At 46.4% G+C, this 18477-nt stretch overlaps 1 protein-coding gene across 1 annotated transcript in view; it reads left to right on the forward strand.

Annotated features, from left to right (window-relative positions):
* Nucleotides 1-18477, forward strand: part of MEI1 (meiotic double-stranded break formation protein 1) — a 39706-nt gene that overhangs the window by 10102 nt on the left and 11127 nt on the right. The window contains exons 9-22 of the mRNA XM_062015197.1: nt 149-265; nt 1113-1212; nt 3686-3820; nt 4347-4461; nt 5949-6067; nt 7052-7193; nt 8146-8257; nt 8885-8945; nt 10183-10280; nt 11057-11231; nt 11342-11489; nt 12090-12362; nt 15374-15539; nt 17025-17129. Coding sequence (XP_061871181.1) covers nt 149-265; nt 1113-1212; nt 3686-3820; nt 4347-4461; nt 5949-6067; nt 7052-7193; nt 8146-8257; nt 8885-8945; nt 10183-10280; nt 11057-11231; nt 11342-11489; nt 12090-12362; nt 15374-15539; nt 17025-17129 — 1866 coding nt within the window. The remainder of the gene's footprint in view (nt 1-148; nt 266-1112; nt 1213-3685; nt 3821-4346; nt 4462-5948; nt 6068-7051; nt 7194-8145; nt 8258-8884; nt 8946-10182; nt 10281-11056; nt 11232-11341; nt 11490-12089; nt 12363-15373; nt 15540-17024; nt 17130-18477) is intronic.

Here is an 18477-nt window from a genome sequence, read left to right on the forward strand (position 1 = left end):
CCTGTTCTCCCTGTGGCTGTTGCCGCGCTTCTTCCTTTCCTCCTCCCTCTGCTCTGTTCTGGGAGCAGCTGTGCCATGCTGCGAGCAGACTGCTTCTTGCCAGGGTGACCTTATTTGTGCCTCTGTGTGTGTGTGTGTGTGTTTGCAGAATTCCTGTTTGAGTGCCTCTTGTGCAACAGTGAAATTCTGATCTGGTCCGTGTACTGCAGCCTGCTCCTCCTAACCGAAGAGCGCCTTTTCTTCTCCAAGTGTCACACAGTCTATGGTGAGTCATCCTCCTTGCTGACAGCAACTGCAGTAATGCTCTAGGCATTTGTTGTGGCTCAAAATCTATTTCAAGACTTTACACACAACCACAATTTCCCATCAGGATGGATGAAGGACTGCAAATGAGAACCTCTCAGACATGTTTGTGATGTCCAGCATACCTCGAGTTTGTGGTGTTAGTGTCCTAATGAGCTCTTGGTGAGCATGAATTGGTTGTAATAACCAGTTATAATGACTGAAACTGCCTAAGTTATTATTAGGTGTTCCTGTGGATGTGCCAAGAGCAGATTTAGGAGAAAAAGGCTGAATTCCTTCTGTTCTTCTGGACTTACCTCCAGTGGTGGAGGCTGGGGCCTATTATCATAGAATCATAGAATTGTTTTGGTTGGAAAAGACCTTTAAGATTGAGTCCAACCACTGCCCTCACACTGCCAAGCCCATCACTAAACCATATGCCTCAGCACCTCATTTACACATATTTAAATACCTCCAGGGATGAGCACTCCACCACCTGCCTGGGCAGCCCATTCTAGTGCTTACCCTGACACAGCTTTAGCCAATTTCCTCTTATCCTGTCATTCACTACTGGGGAGAAGAGACTGAACCCCACCTCACTACAGCTTCCTTTCAGGTAGCTGTAGAGAGTGATCATGTCTACTCTCAGCTTCCTCTTCTCTAGGCTAAATAAGGAGAGCCGAGTAAACACTCAGGGCAGTTGTTTCTGTCAGTGGCTCAGGAGAACAATTGTTCGATTCTCCCTTCCTTTTAAAAACGAATGTTGTTTCCATCCTGGAATTTGGCGTGTTAAAAGCCCTCTCTATGGCTTCTCTCTTGAACATGTGCAGGCATTGAATCTCTGGTGAGGAGTCTCCACGATGTCCTGCAGATGAACAATGTGGAGTTGCACAAACAAGGGCTCCTGCTCTTCACTGAAATACTGAAACGGTAAGGGAATACCCCTGTCAGGCTAGCAAGTGCAGAGTTTGGTGCCCCAAAATAGAAGCTGCAGTGCTTTTGCCTTTTTTTTTGTCCCAGAGCAGATATCTACGCCTTCAGAGCCTTTGTGTTTGAAAGATACTGCTCAACACATGCTTCCCCCATATTCCTGTGAGGAAGGGCCTGATGGTTGTTTCCAAACCCCCCAGCTTGTTCTCTTTGCTCATGCATCCACCAGTATATCTGCCTCCTCCTGCTTCCTTGCCAACTTGGGAGGTGAAAACTCCCTTCAGCCATAGGTGGAGCAGGAGGGAAGGCTAAGAAGGTCAGGGTGTACGTGAGCAGGCCAGCTCCTGCTAAGCGTGCTTCTGTGACAAAACAGAGCATTCAAATTCCATGGCTTCTACCCTTCTGTCATCATCTGAGCTAAATTCAAACAGCAAAAACAAATTCTGGGCTGAAATATTAATATCTTCTGTCACTTTTTCCCCTCTTGTTTTCTGCTAAGGAATAACGTCGCCTGGCTTGTTTTTGTTCTGTGCTTCCTGATCTTGCCTCTGTGATCTTGTTCCAGTCCTGTCATGCTAGTGACAGAGTCTTGTTTTTGCCGCTTAATTCCCTCAAGAGAGCCCTTGAGCTGAATTTTGGAAATGTCATAGTCAATTTTGTAGCAAGTGGCAGGGTAAAAAAGAGAAGGAAAAGCAGCAGTGTTAGAACAGTGTGATGATGCCAGTGTGGGATCTGTCAAAGAGAGAAACCACGATGTGGGAAACACTAATTACAGCATTTATGCTTGTAAAACAAAGAGAACACTCTGCACAATTACTCTCATTTTCTAGCATGCTCATTCTCTCTGAGCATTGCCTTAGAAATTATGTTTTATTTAAAACACTCTCAGAGTGGGGAAAGTGGTCTCATCCTGCAGCCTCTCCTCTTGGCTTTTCCTCACAGCTTTTGTAAGCCAGTCCCCTACTCTGGTGTTGTCCATGCAGGATGTACTGCTCCCCTTGGCAGCATATCAGGAATGGTGGGTAGCTCTCCCTGGAGTGCCCTTTGTCTCTCCCAGCACAACCAGAGTGGCAGGCACAGTTTGGGGCTGAAGGAGGAAGCTTCAAGAGTACTGCCTTTCACACTTCTCTCGCAGGCCCCAAAGTCATAGTGCACCATATTGCAAGTGGGTTTGTGTCTCTTGAATGAGTCAGCAATACTCCTCCAACCCTTCCTCCCTGCATGAGTCAGTGAAGGCTTTTTTTTCTTTTTCCTGATGTGTTACTTCAGAAGGTCTGCACTTAAAGAAAGGAAATACAGAGGTTTAATAGGATTACAGTGTAAGCAGAAACAATTTGGGAGTTCAGCACGTCACTTATGGCTTGAGCCAGAGGCTGCTCCTAGTGCCTGATTTCCACCCAAGCCTTTTCCCTGCCTTGCCTGCCACACAGCTTTTTGTCACAGCAGAACGTGAGGTGACTGCCAAGCTGGGTTTCATCCCACTGAGTGACTAAAAAGAGCAGTTCTCCCTCTTTCACTGTTTGCCCTGTAGCTGGGCTACTAGTGTAATTTCTACTGAAATTCACTTTCCTCTCCCGTTTGTGCGTGGCAGCGTGTGCTCCTGGCTCACTTGAGTCAGGCACATCTGTGAAAGCTGAATAGCAAGGAATACTTTTGGCTCCCAAACCTGGCTTCTGTCATGCTGTGCTGCTTTTCTTCTTTCACTTTGGAGAGGCCCTCTGGCAGGCAGTTAGTGCCTCCTGTCCACATGTAGCTGCCAGTCTTTCCCCTGACTGTACCTGGCTTGCCAGGAGCCAGACGAGCACAGTCTGCCATTCACACAGCTCTGTCCAGCAATGGGATGAGCAGCTTGTCAGCCTTCCATGTTCTTGGGCTGAATGCTCAACGGTGTTGGGCCACAAGGTGATGAGGTGACCAAAATGCTCACTATCAAGAAGGACTGTCAAAACAGTTGGATTGTGTTCATTTTCCTGATTACTTTTGTGGCAGCATCTGGCATTAGGAGTGCTGTAGGGCTGTGAGAGAAGCTATTCTCATGGCTTTGTCCTTGTTCTATGATGGTGGTGGTTGCTTATTTACTCAAGAAATAGGAATTGCCAGATGAACCTGCACATGCCAGAGCAGATGGCCCCTGCACAAAGTCCTAGGCAGAGAGATCACTGTATTTTTGCAAAGCCTGTTTTTCTTATGCTTTTCATGTCAGTGCTCACTGATGCAGTTACACAGTTATCCAGTCTGTGGGGGTTTTTTTCATCATAGCAGGTCTCCAGACCTGCTGAAGTTCAGTCTTTGTAGCAAACCCCCTACCTGATCAAGTTTGAGACTCCCTCCTTGAGAGCAGCTGGCTCTGAATACTGAAAAGCATAGCTGGAAGCTCACGGCTCAGCTGTCCGTTTGCTGGAATGAGGAGAGGGCACTCCAGTTATTTAATACTGACAATATTCTCCTTGCTTGCTCTGTTTCCTATTCTCAGGCAACCAGTGGAAATCAAATTATTCACAAACCGAAGTGTATGTATAGAAGCCATTGACGTTTTGATGGAGACTATGAACTGCCCAGTGCTGGAGGTGGTGGTGGAGGCTGTGAGGGCTGTGGCAGCTTTCCTCAGGTAGGTGGGAAAGTATTTGCAGGCGTTTCTTCAGCTGCATCTGTTGGTACCACGTTGGTCCCTGTGACTCCCCTGTGGCTGTGTGGGTGAGTGAGCTCTGCAGTGGGATTTCTGGCAGAGAGAGGCGTGGGCACAGCAGAGCTGGCTTCCCCCAGTCTTGAAGGCTGCCAGGGCAAGGAAGCTGTGGTAGGCAGCAAGTTACTGCAGCAAAGATTTAACATCCCAGACAGGCTTTGCTGTGGCTTTGCCACTCTGTGCCCTGTCCTGATAGAAGTAAGGAAGGATGAGACTCTGTACAGTCATGGGCTTCCTGACTGTAGTGAGAGTGGACAGAGTGAAGGTGTGTTTGGACACCCAGAGGAGTGAGGGCACCATTCAGATACTACAACCTTAGTATGCTGTGCTGGGGAGAAGTAGAAATGGCCCATTGCTGCCAGAAGAGCAGCCATTTCTGCTGGTGTTGCCTTCCTGGGTGGAATGTCCTCAGCAGGTAATGTGCATGCTGCCTTTCTCTCTGCTTCTTCAGGAAGGACCATCTGAATGCCCCTCCAGTCCCATATGAGGAGCTACAGAAGCTGCTGGAGGCAGTGCTGAAGCGATGTGCTGACTTTTCCCCACCACAGAGTAGCAAGAGGCATGCAGTAAGTCAAAAGCTGGTTTTGCTTGGTGGTGGGATCAAGCAGGACAGGGATGATCCTCCTATCACACCGTATGGATGTTGTATATGTATGTTCCATCCCCTTACCCCTTGGCTTTTGGGTTCTCTGGTGTGTCTTTTAATCCCCATGCCTCAAGATGATACCAGTCTTTGAAGTAATTGAAGGTGGATGCTGGTGAATGTTTTCTTTCTAAACCAATGAAGATTTATGGGGCAACACTTGAGCACACTGCTCTCTTTTTGTGTCCAGTACCCCCAAATAATTTGGATTTCCCCTTCTTTGAGCCCCCAAACTTGCAGGCTGCATCAGTAAATCTGTTGTTTTGGCAAGGAATGTGCCTTCAGACCAAGAGGGTCATCATATATACAGTGTGATGCCTCAGCAAGGGAGCTGTTAGCCACTCTTTGAACTGCAAATCCTTTCCTGGTCCTGGAATATGGAAGCAGTGTGATGTGCTGCTGGGACTTACACACTGCTGAGGAGAGCCCCTGTGTTACAGCTAGCAAGTGAACACACAAGGGCTGGGCCTTCTTGCTGTAGGCTTAGAGCCATGTAGGTTTAGATCACTTTTCTGTAGTGGCAGGAGCTCCAAATGCCTGATGAACTATCTTTAGGCTCAAGTTCTGTGCTACTGAATGTCCACCTTCTCTAACCTAGAGAAGGCAGAGCTGCTTGCTGCCCCATAGGTAGATGTTGGTCAGTCTGTTTGCAAACACTCAGTGTCACTTTCAGATTAAGGAACTTCATTGGAAGGAAGTCAGGCAGACAGTAAGGACATCCAGACTGTCTTTAAAGGGAGAAGAGAGGAAGTAATTGTACCTGTGCTAAGGTATCTCAGCATCATATGGAGAAAGAGAAGAAGTTGTGAACTGCCAGGCACCAATGTGTCACTGTGCCCATCTCTGGTTGTATTTGGAGGACAGCACCACAGAAGGTCAAGGCTTAAAGGCAGATTTTGAGATCTGCCCAGTTTAGGCAAATGATTAACTCTGATGCAGCAGTTGGTTTCTGGCTGAACTCAGTAGGATGCTGTGTGGGAACAAGAGCTAGGACATGGATAGTTGCTTACGGATCTCAGCTGGAGTAGAGAACTCATAAGATTTTGGTGCTGAGCAAGGAGAGGAATTGTTCAGCATTGTCTGAAGAGTGATTCAAAGAAACAGGAGTTTAAAAATACCAAGTTTTCCCAGAAGAGTTTGAAGCTTCATTAGCTGAGCTGTTTAAAGCTCAGACTAGACCAAACCTGTAAAGACAGGACAGTGAAGAACTAGTAGCTCTGTAACTCTTCCTCCCTAGGAAGAGCACAAAAGCTCACTAACTCTGCCCTTCCTGGGGAAAGCACAATAGTACAGAGACAGTTATGTGAACGAAGTGAGATCTTTTGTTCCTCCTGCTGCTGGTATCAGAGAAGAAAGCTATTTTTTTCCAACAGTGAACATAAGATGTGAAAGACTTCTCTCCTTTAACAGGGTGATCTCCTATTCTCAGTGTCTCAGAGTCACCCAGCAAACAGAAATCTCAGCAGAGTTCCTCAGAGACAGGGCCAGTTCTTGCTCAACGCTCTGGAAAGTTTCAGAAATGCTTGCAGGTGATGACAGATCTGGGGAGGTGGGGGTGGGATGTATGTGCACATCTGTCCATCCTGTCCTTGTAACCCAGTTCCTCTACCCAGCTCCACCACTGAAGCGTCACAGGTGACTTCAGTGGCACTTGTCAGTGAAACAATAGGAGGAGGGATATATACTGTTAGTGCAAATTTCGTGTCTCCCAAGAAATTTGAGGCTTACCAGTTTATTTCATGTCTTTGGCCTTTGGGGAAGTTTAGCCAGAATTACTGACCATACGAGACCTGTTTCAAGTGTGTGAACGCATATTCCTGTGCCCTGGGGTACGTGGTCTCACTGCCAGACAGGATTAACCCTTTAACAAATGTGTGTCTGCTCCAGATGCTGGCCTTGGATTTTCTCATGTGTGTGACCTGTTGCTGCAAGTGGGTTTTTAGGCACCGTCTTTTCCTGTTTTGCTGGATGAGAGCTGTCTCTCACCCTTAACTGCACAGCAGACGGCGGTAGATGAGTGTGTGTATGAATCCGGATGTGTTGTTAGGGAAGTCTGGCCAACTTAGTTATTTTGCCTCACATCACTTGTGTTTGGCTTGGCTGAGATAATTCAGTCAGAAACACTGACCCAGTGGTGTTAGAGAGCACTCAGGTTCTGTCATGGTGTTTAGATAGACTGAGTGGTCTTCTGGCAGACTTTTATGAGGTTTGCTGTATTGTGCTCCAGGTGCTTTGGCCTGGATGAGAACTTTTAGTCTTGCCACATTAGGGCTTCCCACACCAGATCCTTTCTTCACAGAAGCTAGTTCTTCCTTTCCCAACTTGGACTGTTGTGCGAGATTGCTGACTTTTAATAGCTTAACTCAAGAGGTTACTCTGTGTGATTCCTGTGTTTCCAGCCCATCAAGTATTTGTGGGGCCTCTAAGTTGTGATGGAAATGTAGTATCTCCTGACTTCCTTTATAAAGTGAGGAGGATTCCTCTCTCCTCTGGTATCCACTGTGTGTTTGCAGATTAGCAGTGGAATTCCAGAGTGACCCCATGGCCCAGGAGAACGCTTTCACTGCCCCCAACTCTGAAAGCAAGGACACACTGAGGAACTTCTCTGAATTCCTGCTGAGGATTTGTGACAGTCTCTGCATCCCCATGGTCATGGTAGGGTTTCTTTTGAACTTGATCTGTTCCTTGGGTAGCTGGAAAGATGCTTTCAAGCACTAAAAGTGGCTTGTACAAGTGTGTTTTGGGGAGGAAGAGTGCACGTAAAGTAAACCAAGAACAGCTGTGGCATTTGCCACTTCTCCAGAGCCCAATGTGCATTACACAGTTGATGCAAAATGGGAGTGTACAGTCTCAGAGAGTGGAGACATTCACAAAGCGCCTGTGTAGATGGCAGCAGGCTGTGCAATCCCCACAGCCTACTTGCTATGCTGTCTGATCTCTGACAGCTCTGGATGTCACAGAAAACAAAGAGTGGCTGAACAGTTTGGCAAAGCTGGAGTCAGTGTGCTGTTTCTTCCTTATTGAACTTGGGTACAAAATTAATGAACTGTGACAAAATTGTCCAGTGACCTCCTACAAGAGTGAGCTGAATCATTCTGTTCTAAACAATGTAAGGCTGGACTCTACAGAGAGCTTAAATGCCATTATCTGCCACTGCTTAGTAAAATGCTGAAGCACAGGTGTTAAGTGTTACTAAGTCAGCTGCACTGAAGTATATATCCTATGTTGTATGCCACGCTGGAGAGTGAGCCATCTGACCTCTAAGAGCAGGTACTTCTTCCAGGGCAATATGGGCAGCAATGTCAGGCCCTGTGCACCAAGGACTGACTGGATGCCAACTGGAATTGGGCAGAAGTTTCCTGTTTGATGTGATGTCTTGCAGAGTTAGCAGCACAGCTCGCAGCGCTGGCAGAGGAGAGCAGTAGTTGCTTTCCAAGCTCTCTGTAGGCCTGTGTAACGTGCTGCCAGGCAGTTCAGTAGGAGAACTGTTACTCCATTTGTTTGGATTTAGAAATCTAACTTTCTGGGCAGGCAGGAGGCTGGAAGAAAGCTGCAGCTTTCAGTGTTTCTTGCATACCACACACCTGATCTTCTGTTCTTTCTACAGAACTACCTGGAGAGGGCTGTCAGCCCGTCAGTGATGGAGGTTTTCCTCTCAACACTTAATACCCTCTTTACAGTGGTTCCAAACATGAGGAATAAGTTCTCCAAAAAGCTGGGTATGAGGGTAATGGGGGATCATATTCTCTGTGCTCTTAACTTCGCTGATGGAACTTGCTGCTACTGCATATTACTGAGGCAGTGAGCTTGACAAGACTTTGGCGTGGAGGATTATGTTACGTGTTTATGTGAGTAAGAGCAGAGTGCACAGTCATGTTCAGCAGGATGGAAAAGTTATTTGGTGTAGCAATGATGATGGGACTGATTTTGTTTTAGGTAAGAAAGTTGTGTCAGCTTTACCCTTTCCTCTGGAATATTCAGAATTGACAGTTCCTGTAGGCAGGGATTATGCTGAAATTGTTGGTGGGATTTTAACATGTAGAAATCCTACTTACTCTGTGTATTCCTTGCTCTTTGCACATCAGTGAAGGGATGTAGAGAATTCCTCTGTTCCAAATGCATGAAGCTGGCAAAATCTTCCCTTCTCCTCCCGAGAAAACAAATGAATCTCAGATACTTCCAAACCAAGCTCAGAGTAGTTGCCTTTGGGAGAGAAAGCCTAACAAATGTATTCTTACTGAGATGGCCTGCCCTGTTCACTGGGTTTGTGTGGAGGTGTGTAGGGATGTTTATGGGATGTATACGTTTTGCACTCCTTTGACATTTCTGTCTTGCTTTCTGTCTAGCTTCCTCCTCCTTCATCCGACTGACAATGGAGCTGAAGGCCAGATTTTGCTCTGTCCAAAGGTATTGTGATGTGTGTGTGTTGTAAGTCAGAAATTTCCATCTGGGAAAGCAAATCATGCCTTATCTAATGCACTTGATGAGGCAAGACAGGAGGCTGAAAGATTCAAGAGTGTTTGTGTCTTACTGGCTTGAATGGTAACTGACAATGGAAAAGATGGATGTGGGAGAAGGGAGAGGCAGTCAGGTAGGAGGCAAGTGGATTCACACACTGTTGTGAGAATTCTTTGCTCTGGTGTGAGCTGTGCAGATAGAGATGAAACAGCCTGGCTTTGGAATAGTCATGTCAGTGGGTGTTCTGAAAAGTAACGGGAGCATCAGTTCCATCTGAGCTCTGACTTCCCAGGCATGTATTGCCAATACCCTTTTTTTTCTTGTGGTATGATAATATGCAAGAAATGGGAGAGAGGAGGAAGGCTTCAACAGCAGACATTGCAGAGGGTCTTGTATCAGAAGCTGTGGTTTCTAGGTTGAGGAGCAGTTGAGGAGACTCAGTGGATCTGCAGAGGTGTGTTACCTCCTCGTTCTTGTGATTGCATCTCATTAAGAGTGTGAACAAAATACGTGGCACCCCTAGTCCAGGTTATCATTGTGGAAGTTAGAGTGGGGATGTTTGTGCCTCTGAATGGTGGTGGTGGGGGAGAAGGATCTAGTCCTCTGAATACAGTAGTGTGGGGCACCAAGGATTTTGTGTTACAGGGCAAAGATGGTTATGTGTTATTCTGCAAGGAAATCGGCTAGAGAGAGAGAGAGAGAAACCTCTGAAAATAGAGCTCTTCTCACCTTTTTAGTTAACATTTTGTCATTCCTCATTGTTCATCCCTTTAAACACTGTTGCTGCAAAATCTTCTTACCGGTGTTTGCCAGTGGAATCAGGTATGAGGAGCCACCCTGAAACACCTCCCATTCCCTGCAGTGTTAGGGGCCCTGCCCTTGTGGTGTTCACTCCCTGTGAATACCAGGTATGATGATTGAGAGGGTACCTCACTCTGTTCATGGTGTTCTCAGGTATGTGAGCATGTTCATTTGTCATCACTGTGTACGCATGCCACATCTGTGAGCTGACTGTCCTCATCTTCCTGGAAGCCCAGGCTGGCTCTTGGAGTCTTGTTGCGATGAGGCAGGTGCTTGTGTGTGATCATTCAGAAAACTGAGGCTCTGGCAGTCGGTGTGTGTTATTGGAATTATGAAGAGAATGTTTCTAGCTGCCTTCACTGTATCTTTCTGCTCTTTTTCACAGTAATCCTGCCTTGAATCAAGCCTGTTCCAACTTCCTCTGCAGCTTGTGCCTGAACCTTTACTCTGCCACAGAGAAGGAGAGAACTTCTTCTCAGGAGGGCAAGTTTGGGGAAAGAGACAAATTAACTTAGGCTGAAGTCCTGGTACCTTCCATTTGGGCAACAGACACAAAAAACAATAACTGAAAAAAAAGGCAGAGGGAAGGGAGGACACACATAAGCTCTATTTAGAGGAGTTATTTCACAGTTTGTCTTTGAAGCTGGTCCAGTGAGGAGATAACACTCAGTGTCTTTTGAAGAGTTTGGAACCTGACTTGAATTAATGTCTTTTATCCACATCTGATTTTGTTTACGTCGTGACATTTATTAGCACAACTGTGCATGGCTTAATTGAAACAATATTACTTGCCACAGAGCCACCCTTATCTGAGAATTAAGGTGATTTTTTTCCTCTGGTGTGCCCTATAAAGCTTTCCTGTCTGTACTCCAACTCTCCATTATAGGTAAGTCCCAAGTGAATGAGATGAAACTTTCCACGTGACAAAAGCCACATTTCCCACTGGAGGTGGTTGGTCACCATAAAGGCAGCATCGGCAAAGAGCTGGGAACCTCAAACAGAAGTGTCTTTTAATCTTCAAAGACAACTCTCTTAGATCAGGTCTCAAATCTCTGTTTGTGGCAAATCACAGAGGTGTGCTGGCCACATGCAGACTGTGGAGTAGTAGGTTGGTTTTGATATTTCTTACATCAGGAGCTTCTCTAATTTAATATGCTTGAGTTTAGGGCAGGCAGATACTTCCATCCTCCTGTTCCTCTCTTCTTTCACATAGACATTCCTCATAACTGCCTGCCAAGTCATATTAGCTTTATTTCTAGAGCAAGAGATTGCTGAGCTCCTGCAGAAGGGTCTGCCTCAATTAAACTACACTGTTGCTGAAAGCATTCTCCTCCTGGCTGAAACCCCTGAGCCCTTCTCCTTGGATCAGTCTCTTTGCAGCCACCAACACTGCTTCATACTACTCTTATACTTTGCCTACACCCTCGGGGACAGGTGAGCCAAGAGTACACAAGCCAAGAGGTTTTGTGGCCATTACACGCCACGTTTCAGTGGGTAAGTCACGTCTAATGTTATTGTTTCATCTCCAATCTCCTTGAACGCAGGTTTGCTCCAGAAGCAGAATTATTTTTAGCCATAAGAAATTTCCTTTTATCAGCACAGGACCATGGGGACTCTCCACCTCCACACGTACTCAGAGCCTCGCTTTACCTCCTTGCAGTCTGTCAGGACAAAGGCAAAACTCTGGACTCGGTAAAGAAAGATTTCATTCCTATTGCTTGGATCCTTTCTGTTGAAACTAAGGTTTCTCCCCATTCCCAACAACTCTCCTAAGGTTTCTCCTCACTCCCAACAACCCAACTAAGGCTTCTCCCCACTTCCAACTCAAAGACAGTACTTAGACACAAGCGGCAAGCGGTGCGTCCTTACTCTGGAAAGTTAACTGTGAAAAGCCACTATGGAATATAGATCTGACTGAAACTTGTGTGTGTGTGTGGGGGGGAAGTGTGAATGCGTTGGATAGGCTGTGAATTCACATATGGAATATAATAAACTTCATAGCTTCGTTCCCCTGAACACATCTACAGCCTCTGCAGCAGGCTTTCTAGTGTTCCCATATGGCTCTTTGCTGCTGCACAGCTTTGAGCGCTGTGTAAAGCCTACAAGTTTCTTTGCCTTTGTGATGCAAATGGGCTTCACAAAATGATGTGTAACTGAGATATTTGATTGTCTACTTAAAAGGTGGTGTGACTGTTTCTCACAAGTAAACTCTCATCGCTTCAGCTTTTGGATATTCATTACCTAGAGATTATTTTGTTCTCTCTCCCCCTTTCCCTCCCACACACTTACCAGAGGTCGCTGTGTACCATAAGGAGGATCCTGGATAATCTTCCAGACCTGAGCTTGGTCTATATTCATTGTCCTCTCCTGCTGAAATTTTTCCTGCTCTACCCTGAACTTATGGGAAGATTTGGACACCAAATCCTCCAACTCTGGTTTTCCTGGGGAGACTGGAAGCAAACTGAGACTGAAGAAGCTGCTTTTGGTGTGTCTGGTCAGCTGAACAGTGCTAACCCGTTACTTCCCATTCTGAAGAACAATTCCAGCGTTTTACTTATTTTACTGGTACGTGACTTTCACAAGGACAAGCTGCTATCCCAGCCCTGGCTTTTTGCTTCTTAAAGCTGTCAGTGCTGTTACAAGGTCAGGGATTCCTCTAGAAAGGCCCATGTGTGTATACTCAAGAGTTCCACCTCCCAGGGAAGCCTGATATGGAAGATGGAAGTGTGTATGTGTTGGCTCTTTCTCTGTCGTCCATCCGCTGGGATAGAAAAGGTTCTCTTGAGACAAATCGGATAGGAAAGAACTTGCAGAGTGCTGCTGGTATATGCCATGAGAAACCCCATTCCTTTCTCTATCCAAATGCACAGCTGGGTACTCCACATTCTTCTGTGGCAGTCTTTCAAGAAGCTGTTTTGCCAATTTGGGAGCAGTGGTTTGCTACTGAGAGATGAGAAGGATGCGGGGAACAAAGATCTTTGAAGGAGCAGTGTGCAGAGAGCAGGTCTTGAGGGCACAGGTCTCTGCTTGGGGGGTTCATTTTGTTTGTTTTTAGCTGGAGAGTCTTGCCAGAGATTTTTGCAGGACTTGTGAGTTTTCAGGACTGAAAATGGCAAGTTTCACTGCTCTTATAAAAATCTTGGAATGTGGAAAATTAATCAGTTCAGGGGAGAAAGGGGCCTTGGAGTCACAGAACTAGTCTGTGTGCCTTTATCTGGTATAATAAGCTCTGTTAACCTGGGCAGTCAAGACTGAATCCAGATCCTAATGGCTACTCAGAGGCCTTCTCTCACTTCCACCTCTCTCACCTGCCCTGTCGCCTCTCCCTGTGAGTGGCCACTTGTCCTGTGACTGTTCAGGCAGTCGCATAGTAAATACTTGCTAATATTTCCACACAAGAACGTGAGATTCACCTGTAAGGGCAAAAACGAAGAGCTGTGGTGTTTCTTCTCTAGCCTTGTAGAGAAATTAAGACTGTGTTGAACTAGAAACCCGTGACAGCGCATGGATTGAGCAAGGCTTGATCCTGAGTGGCCACCCATGGGGCATTAGCAGCTGGCGTGGATTTGGTCTGATCTAAGAGCTTATGAAGTAAATTGCAATATGTCAGGAGGACTGTCGTGTAGGGCAGTTCTTTCACAGGTAGGGTGATATTGCAGAGGAGGTAGCAACATCCAGGCACTTGATACCATTGCAGAGCATTACTAAAAGTGATCAATGAGTCGACCTATCAGTACAACTTCAGAAGAAGCATCCCATGAGACTTGCCTATGCTCTTACCTTTGGCAGTAGATCTGTAACTTATCACTCCATAAAGAGAATGTGTACATCAGAGATCTATTGATAAGCAAAGGAGAACAGTGGCTCCTTCCCTGAATGGTACAGCAGTCCTGCTTTCCCTTTCCTGTCTTGCCATTTACTCTTGCAGAAATAAATTAATTTAGCTCTGTCCTGGTCTTTAAAGTGAGTTGTAATAAATCACAGGCTTTGACAGTTCACCTTTTGGTTGGGGAAGAGCATAATCAATCTGAATTTAGATGGGCTAATAAAACAGTGCAATAGCCTGGGCTAAATATACTGTCAGATGTAAACAAAACTTAGGAGGTGAATAACCTCAGCCTGAGAATGCACTAGCAAAATGGAAAGGACTGTGCATGGTACAGTGAAACAAAAAGAAATGTCCTTCCAAGGGTGATTTATTTGCATATCTGCTTTTAATAATTGTCAGAATTAGATAGAACAGATGGTTAGTGGCTTCAGCTGAGACCTTGAGCTCCTGAGTAGGAAGGAAGATGTTAACACAGTGATGCATTTACCAGGGCCAGGAAGACTGTGGTTAGTGCCATTTCGTGCTCGGTGTGTTCATCTGGGGGTGAACGTGGTCGTGATCACACACTGTCTCACTTGTCTGCTCTGTGCTGCAGATCTGAGCTGCTCCCTCAGAGATTGGAGGTAGGCTGATTGACGTTAGATTGCATTCCTGAATGTCATCTGGAGCAGATCTATGTCAACGGAGCCAAATGTGCAGACAGCTCCCTCCTCCTTATTCCTGAAGGTCTCAGATATGGGCAGGAATCAGGCTTGGAACTAAAGAGAGTTTTCTGGCACGGGCAATCTATTCTTAACTACTGTCCTTGGGTCTGGGTTCCTCTCCATGATCCCAGTCTGGAGGCAGTACTCCTGTGTGATAGGGGAAGGCAGCTGGAAAAAGCAGTAGGCTGTCCTGCCAGGCCAGAGGCTTAATTGCAGAGACCAGTTTTCTCTTTACCTCTTTTAGCTGTACCATTTGCAATGCAGTAGCCAGGACTACTGGAGAGGAGAGGTATTGCTGGCATAATACATGTTGAGACAGTCCTGTTGTGTCAGCACCACTAGACATTTTCTGCCTAATCTCTATGGATCTGCATCCGTGACACAGTGTGAATGGAACGTTAAGCAACTTAACAGCAAAAGTATACATGGATTGAGGCTGCTGTGGGGTTCAGCTCAGAGCCTCCAGACAGAGCTCTGTAGCCAGGAGGCTCCTGGACTGAGTGCTGTGTCCAGGACTCTTCCATTTCCCCTGGCTGAGTGACTGCTTGCCTGGTTCATGGATGTTTCCTATGGTTTAGCCGTTACATTGCTACCACTGATACAGGGCTGCCAGCCTTTGGAAAATGAGTAACTCTGGGCTGACTCACAAGCTTGGTTTAAGGTAACCACCTTTAAATGCAAACTGATTTATAAGAGCAAGGAGAGCAGAACTGCCAGGGGCTTTGTGCTTGTGGAAATAGGGTCCTGGCTTTAGGATCTCACTTGTCTAAAACCTTGACCTTAAATGTATGTTACCCCTACGCTTGTGTGCTGGGTGAGAGTTGCATAGCCAAATGAGTTCTTTGAACAGGAAATCAGGCAGAGGTGCCTATCAGATGAGAAACCATCTGCTTTATTCAGTTCTGTATTTAATCAGGACACAATCTGAATGGGGCTTTATTAGGCTGTTTCCCAAGGCACTGGGTTAGCATAATGGTATTAAATACCAGTGACTTCTGCCTAATCAGGGCAGAAGGGTAATGTGTGTGCTTCTTCCCTCCCAGGACCTCATCTGCTCAAGCTCTGTGGAGGTGGCTTCGAAGGTGTTGATAACTCTAAGGACGTTCCTGGAAAGAAATGAGGATGTCCTTGTCTGTGACCTCCTCCGGAGTCAGTTCCTACAAATTCTGCAGCAGCTGTTGGTAGAGAACAGCTCAGCTTCCTTACAAGGTGACTCCCCTCTGTGACTTGGTCTTGCTCTAAGATCAACCAGCAGGGTGGATAGCTGAAGGGATGCAATCTGGGATAAAGTGTTCTTGAACTGCTGATACAGCTCCAGTACTTACCTGCATGAGGAAATTTATGGACAGAACAGTGCTGATTTAGTTTCTTTCTCCAGGGATTCTTTTTCTGAAGTGAAAGAGTCTTTTTCTGATTTAGGTTGTTCTGGCGTCAAACTGTGATTGTTGAACCAAGACAAGGTTTTCTTATACTATAGTAAGTGTTCAAGTGGAGAGCTCAGTTGGCAAATCTCCCAGCTTACACAGAGGCTCAAATGGTGACTGAAAGACACCCTCTCACTTGCCTCTTCTCTGTGCAAAACAGCATGGTGTGCCTGAGCATGCTTGGTTCCCAGGGCACGGGCATCTCCCAGAGCAGAAAAAGGGAAAGTGGTTTTTGTCATACCTCCAGCAAAGTCAGCAGGCTGGAGAAGAGGGTGTTGGAGGCAGGAGCACATTAGAGCATGTGGCTATGAGGTTATGCATAAAGAAGGCAATGATCTTGTTTGAAATTGTGCACATTTGGAGCTGTGGTGTCCTCTGCCACTGATCTAGGGATGTCAGGGGCTGTGAGGAGGCAGCTTGTCCATTTGGTGTTGCAAGAGTCAGACCTATTCCTCCAAACTGCTTGCAATGGAGACAGGTCACTGGGCTAGAGGGGCTTTTTCAAGATTCAGGCCCTTCTGCTACCACTAATATCTCCAGCTCCTCTTCATATTGCATCTTGAACCTGTTAGCTGAGTTCCTGATAGCTCCATCCAGAAAATCAAACACCAGATGTACTCTGGAGACATGATTTGCTTGTCTCTCAGTGCACAGGCAGCTCTGTGTGAGGTCTGGGGCAGGTGAGTCCAGGGGATCTGCGTCCCTATTCAAAAGGTAGCCTGATCCTAGACAACAAAAAGGCTCCATAAATGGGGCTCCATAAGAATATGTTAACATTAAAGACACCCATAAATGTTTCCTCCTCAAAACTGAAAAGTCTTGAGCCTTTGTAAAGACATTTTCTGGAGGGGACAGTTGCTGCAGGTATGGCTGTATACAATGCACAATCTTTACCTGTTTAGAGCGCTGCAGAAGAGTGAATACACCAGGGAGGGGTTTGCCCTGAAGATGTGGTGGTCTAAGGAGCTCCATTCTCCTCATGTCCAGACCTGTCATGTGGAGCTCTCACTTGTACTGCCTCTGCTCTGCCCTGTGGGGTGGGATGGACAGCATTTTGTGGCCTCACAAGGTGGAGGAGTACAAATGCTCTGCAACCAAGCACTGGGAGGTGCTGGGCTGCTGTCAAAGCATGAGCTGCTGCTCAAGTAGGTGGGAAGGGAATAGTCTAGAAAGGGCTAATCATAGAATCATAGAATGGTAGGGGTTGGGACTAATGACTTCTAAATCATTAGAGTTCACTGACAAGCTAAACTGTCTGCATCCTTCTTAGCTAACAGGAACCTGCCTGTTTTGCTGAGCCTCCTTTTCCTGGTGCAGCTGCGGAGCAGGGGTGTGAGGGAACTGGACAGCACAGACTTCAAGCTGCTTCACCAGGGTGAGTCTGTGTGTCCATCCTCTTCCAGGGAGCTTCGATCTGTGTTTGTTAATTGTTCCATAAGATGATTAGGGACTGGCTCTTTGTCCTTTGAGAGTAAGTGTACCATGCAATATAGCTATGGTTTCTTTGAGATACTTTAATAGCCAGAGCATTGTAAAGAGCCCTAGCTACCAGTTCAGTCAACAAAACACAGGTTCTCTTCCTTTTGCTTTTATAATACATTTGTTGTCTGAAACCTCACAAGGTGGCCAAAGTATTCCCCTGCAATGACTTGATTCCAGGGCCTGTGAGTGTTGACTTGGCACATGACAGTGTTGCTGATGTGCTTCTTGAATCATCCTTCCCTGACCACACATATTAACATGTTCCCATGGGGTTCAGGCCACAGGGGTGTCCTGTGAGCCAGTCATCAAGGACCTGCAACCTAGTGAACTTAGGCTTTCCCTGGGGTGTGAGAGTATATGGGTCACAATCAGCTCAAGGACTTGCCCACTCTCCCCCAGAGACACAGAAGAGTGGGATGAGTTTGTTTACTCTCCATCCCATGACCTGGTCTAGTGGTCGTTACTTGGTGACTTCTTCCTTCTTACTTGGCTTTTCATGCCGGTTGTGAAAAATAGATACTAGAGGGAAGATCAGCTGATCATCCTCTAATCTATCCCCTGCTCTGACAAATTGACCTCCCCAGCAGACTTTGAAGGACTGTCCTCTTCAATCTGAAATGTTGCATGTCTCTGGGCTGCCCTTGTAAAGAAGCAGCGTTTCTCAGACATTCATTAGCCAAGGGAACTGCAGGTATTGAAGAAGCATGTCCACTTTATACCAGCCTTTTGAGCTGCTGTGATTTCAGACCATGGCTCAACTGCTCCCAGTAGTCACAAGCTCCTTTGGTTCTTGCTTTTTACTCTGCATTTTTCACCATAACACTCCCCCTGCCCCAGCAGCCCCCTTCATTCCCTGCCTGACTCCCCAGGCTATGTTCTTCAGGGCACCCTTCTCTGGTGAGCGAAGGCCCATGTGAAAGCAGCTTGTAGCTAGAAGGAGTGTGGGGAGGCATGTTGATGTGTGTTTTTTGAGAATTGCTTACTCAGTCTTCAGACTCTTCAAAAGATCTCCTGTGACAGTTTTGCTGAGCCCTGCAGTCCTGCAATTTCCCTCCCAACTCTTGCTAAACTTTATTACTGAAGGCTTGGAGCTTACCACAAATGTGGCACGTGTATCAGTGTTGTGAGCAGAGTCACTGAGAGCACAGAAGCTGTTCTCCAGTCTGGTTGCTTGTCACTGTGTGAGACAGGCTGGTGGCTGTTCATGGTTGACCTAGTATTAGGATGAAACTCACTCTGTG

Source organism: Colius striatus, chromosome 1 (genome assembly GCF_028858725.1).
Source record: "Colius striatus isolate bColStr4 chromosome 1, bColStr4.1.hap1, whole genome shotgun sequence".
NCBI lineage: Eukaryota > Metazoa > Chordata > Aves > Coliiformes > Coliidae > Colius > Colius striatus.